This window comes from Cynara cardunculus (assembly GCF_001531365.2).
Source record: "Cynara cardunculus var. scolymus isolate 2C chromosome LG 10, CcrdV1, whole genome shotgun sequence".
Classification (NCBI taxonomy): domain Eukaryota; kingdom Viridiplantae; phylum Streptophyta; class Magnoliopsida; order Asterales; family Asteraceae; genus Cynara; species Cynara cardunculus.
In genome coordinates this window covers 11,906,356-11,911,262 of record NC_037537.1, presented here as the reverse complement: position 1 = coordinate 11,911,262, position 4,907 = coordinate 11,906,356, and the positions used below count along the sequence as shown (strand labels likewise).

Sequence of the window (4,907 nt, the reverse complement as noted above, 5' to 3'; positions counted from 1 at the left end):
TTTTAGAAGAACTTTATCACCCACTTGAAATTCCAAGGGTTTCCTTCGATTATCGGCATAGCTCTTCTGGCAATCCCTTGCAGCTTTAAGTTTTTCTTGGATGATTGCGATTTTGTCGGTTGTCTCCCGGATAATATCAGGCCTGATCAGTTGCCTGTCACCTATTTCCTGCCAACTGAGTGAGGATCTACATTTTTGGCCATACAAGGCTTCAAAAGGTGCGCATTGAATACTGGTGTGATAGCTGTTTTTGTAAGAAAATTCGACCAATGGCAGATGGGTATCCCAACTACCTCCGAAGTCTATCACACAGGCTCGCAACATATCTTCTAATGTTTGAATCATCCTTTCCGTTTATCCATCCGTCTGAGGATGATATGAAGTACTTAAATCCAATCTCGTGCCTAATGCCCTTTGAACTGATTACCATAACCTGGAAGTAAAGCGGCTGTCTCTATCTGAAATGATAGAAACAGGTACTCCATGCCGCGATACAATCTCGTTGATATACAACTGCGCTAGTCTTTCTGTACTGAAATCTTCTCGAATAGGCAGAAAGTGTGCGGATTTCGTAAGTCGATCCACTATGACCCAAACTGAGTCATATCCCCTCCTTGTTCTTGGTATCTTTGTAACAAAATCTATTGATATCTGATCCCATTTCCATTAGGGAATCTCAGGTTGCTGGAGTAGACCAGACGGTTTTTGGTGTTTTGTTTTGACCATTGACAGGTTAGGCACTTACTCACATATAAGGCAATGTCTCTCTTCATGCTAGGCCACCAATAGTGATCCCTAAGATCCTTATACACCTTATCTGCTCCCGGGTGGATTGGGTATCTTGATCTATGGGCTTCATCCAAAATTATTGATCTAAGATTACCAACCTTAGGTATCCAAACCTTATCTCCCAAATAATGCACTCCATCTTGTGGGATTCAGATAATCTTTTCTGAACAACCTAACTCAACTCGATATTTGGRTAGCCAATCCATACCTACAACTACGTCAAAGCTTCCTACTTTGGTTGGAATAAGGTCTATGCTAAAGTCCTTTTTGGCTAAACTTAAAGTGTAGTTCTTAATTACGTCCCTAGCCCTAACTTCCTATCCATTAGCAAACTCAATAACGAAATCTTCTTTCAGCTTTTGTGACTTTAAGCCAATCTTTGGTCTAAATTCTAGGGATACAAAGCTTCTATCTGCTCCAGATTCAAATAGTATGGATGCGTAATGATCATTCAGAAGAAATGTACCTGTGATCACATTTGAGTCTTGCATGGCTTCTTCCACTCCAATTGTAAATGCTCAACCTCATGCTTTGCCTCCTTGATTTCCTTCGTTGACTGGTCGTGCTGGGTTAGTAACTGACTCTTGGTTCAAATTCGGGCATGCATTCCTGAAGTGATTCGGGCTTCCACACTCTTGGCATGCTCAATTCTCTCTGATCTTGCAATCTTTAGCGAAATGACCTCCTTTATTGCATTTGAAACAAATAATGCATCTTCCGCTATGGTGATTATTGCACTCCCCACATTTAGGGTAAGTTCCCTTATCCTTTTCTCCTATTTGAGATTGAGCCCCAAAGTTTCTTATCACTTTTTGGTTTTTGCCTAAATCGTTGTTGGTCTTTTTACACGATTGCCCCTCCAGTTTCCTCTTTCCACCAAATTTGTCTTGCTTTAAAATCCCTGATCTAACTGCATCATTTGTTAGACGATTTGCCAACACCACCGTGTGTTGTATAGTGGTTGGGTTTGCCGAAGTGACCATCCTTCGGATTTCAGGTGCCAATCCCCAGATGTACCGATCAATTCGTTTCTCCTCTGGAGTGACCATATGAGGTACTAACTTGGCAAGCTCATGAAAGCGAGCTGTGTATTTGTCCACTTCCATTCCAATCATGGTGTGATTCCAGAATTCGACTTCCAATTTCTAAATTTTGCTCTTAGAACAATACTCTTCGATGAGTAACTTTTTGAGTTCTTCCCATGATAACTCATAGGCAGCTTGGCGACCACGGGTTTGAACTTGAATGTTCCACCAAGTTAGGGCTCTTCCCTGGAGTTGGCATGTTGCATACTCCACCTTACAGTCCTCGGAACACTTGCTAATATGGAGTACCGACTCCATGCTCTCAATTCATGATAGTAATCCAATTGCAGCTTCTTTAGCATGAAACTCCTTAGGCTTGCAGGACATGAATGTCTTATAGCTGCATCCTCTATCATTGGTGTTACGGTTCTCCTCCCTGACGAGATTCTCGGTGTTAGGGCCTCCCTCACTCCTTTGACTTGTATTTATGCCCGCTGTAACCTGAGCGACAATAGTTGGTACTGCCTCCCGAATTTGCTGAGCTATCAACCGTGCTATATCGGGTGTTTGGCTTTTAGGATTTTCTCTCGTGCTGCGAGTACTCCTTCTTGGAGGCATATTTCTAATGCACAAATTTTAAGTCGAAGTTCGGTTATTCTCACTATTTACCACTGTGTTGTACGGCATCTAATCATGTAACCAAGGTAATGATATAATAACTTATAATAATAAGGCATTAAATCGATAATCAACAAAACTTAACCATCCATAGACAAAATCTCATAGGATCCATAAATAAAATAAAGACGTGCAATATAAAAGAAAATTGTCCACAAATCATGGCTACAAGCCTCAAAAGAAAGTCTTAAAGTTCAACCATCAACAACTTAACAAATAAAATCCTCTAACGCATAAGACTCCAAATAAGCAACCCCATCATTATCATCAGAATTCCAGCTAACACCGCCAAGTAAGTGTGCAACCTCCTAATCGCCCTTCTAGCTATGAAAATTAACTCTAATGAACGATCCATCATATTATCTTGAGTGCCTAGGGCTGTAATCACTCCATCAGCAAAGTGTCGTTAATGATCCAGCCTAAGTTGACACATCTCAAGATCTTGAGTTATGCCCAGAACCCATAAATTCTCCAGGGTAGTCATACCCGGAGTGCGCTCTGATGTGGTCCTGGTAGTGGGTGAAGATGTTACACTATGAGTGCGTGACCGCAATGGCTCCCTCACAGCTCCAGATGGGGCGGAGAAAGACACCCTCATGGGTGGAGGAATGCACTTTCAGGCGGTAGCCCGAAATCTGACTCCGTGTGGCGCTATAGGATGCGCGGGCACAGAGCGAGGTGGCTGTGGGGTGGGTAATCGCGTCGAAGATTCAGTGACATCGTTGCCACTATCGTAGCCGTGCTCTGAGGGATCGTAGTCTCCGGAGTTCAAATATTCAGTTTCTGACATAATGCTGCGATATTTTAAAAAAAAATTAAAATCATTAAACGAATCATAATAAAAAGAATGCAAAAATTTATGCAAACTCACACATGCGAACCGTGCTTTTCTTATTGAGTAAGAAGTCCTTAACTTTTAGACAAAYACCTAACATAASTGATCCSCGTCTCTCCTTATRCATACTTAATTAGACACAGGTGATTAGGCTCTGTCTAGTTAGAGTATGCTAAGAAGTCACTCGTTCTAGTTTTATTAGTAGTATGTCCGTTTTAAATTTTTGAGACTCTTTCTAAGAAAATTAGTTCGTAAAATTTTGGGTTATAGTGTATGGTTTTCTTAGAAAACCGGTGTTCTCTATAACCTAGTGCTCTGATACCAAATCTGTCACACCTCGCTAAAGCGGAAACGCAAGGTATGGCAGGTAGAGTCTCATAGCAATAGTGTATAAATAACACAACCATACATTTTAAAATTTAAATACATCATAACCAAAGTTTACAATCCCAAATACAAGTTTGTAAATTAAACACAAAAGAAACCTTTTTCTGCTCTTCATGACCACAGCCTCTGGTTGAACTAACCAAAACTTCACTAATATAAATAATCTTTAGATAAACTCTCAATAAGATAACCTTTTTCATAAAACGAGTAATTTATAAAAAGCTCAAGTTCGACCAGAGCCTCTGGTTGTACTAACCAGAGCTTCTGGTTCAAAAGACATGACCAACCAGAGCCCCTCAGTTTCAACGTGTTAGTCAACCAGAGCTTCTCTGGTCTATTTTTCATAAAAAGACTAAGTATAAAAAACTCTTTCCAAAAACCATTTTAAAACAATGAATCAAATCACTAAGCTTTCTTCTCAAGATATAAAGCTTATTTTTCCAAACCAATAAATCTTATAAAAGATTTTTCATAAATAACCAGCATCCTCTGGTTCCATTATGAAAGTCAATCAGAGCTTGATAGGATCGATTAACTCAGTTTTTGGATATTAATCAAATACTCTGAATGATCTTTAAACATTAACGCTGCAACGGAAACAATAAGAACAAACAGAGCAAATAATCAATGATGAACACAGTTGATGAAATAAGAACAATGAGAGAGTAGCTTCAAATGATTTTCAATTGATTGAAAATGTTACAATACGATATGGAAGCACACTGAATTACAAAGGCCTACGCGGCTATTTATACTCGTTCCTAACGGCTTTTCTGACATGACCTAGACGTACAAATTCATCTAAGTCGTTCAAATAAAGCAGATTACAAACATAGTCACGTGATAAGCACGAGCAGCTAAATAACCTAAGTAAAACAGTAAAGAAGTTCTTTACAGAAGATAAAGTTGCAGACCCTCTGTGAGCCATCCCAGAGGCTCTGCTGGATATGACTTGAGAGCACTTGATTCCAGAGGATCATCTTCCAGAACCTCTGTGATAGACAACATAGGTTCTGTCATCTTTGACTTGTACGCTTTGATTACAGAGGACCAGTTTTCAGGACCTCTGTGATTGACAACAGAGGTTATGTCACTCTAGACTTGTATGATTGAACATCTTCTGTTATTGGTCCTCTATGGTCTTATGTGGTGGAACCTCTTCTGTCAACACTTGCAGTATTTACTTTTTCCAT

The 4,907-nt window shown here is 39.9% G+C and overlaps 1 protein-coding gene across 1 annotated transcript; it reads right to left on the bottom strand.

Moving 5' to 3' along the window:
* Nucleotides 1-1,433: 1,433 nt before the first annotated feature.
* Nucleotides 1,434-1,904, bottom strand: LOC112519990. Its single transcript, XM_025128296.1, has one exon. It carries the CDS (start codon nt 1,902-1,904, stop codon nt 1,434-1,436), a length of 471 nt encoding a protein of 156 aa, XP_024984064.1.
* Between the last annotated feature and the right edge of the window lie 3,003 nt (nt 1,905-4,907).

What these genes read in the sequence shown, in the direction of transcription:
- LOC112519990 (XM_025128296.1), bottom strand. Translation starts at nt 1,904, where the DNA reads ATGATTGGAATGGAAGTGGACAAATACACAGCTCGCTTTCATGAGCTT.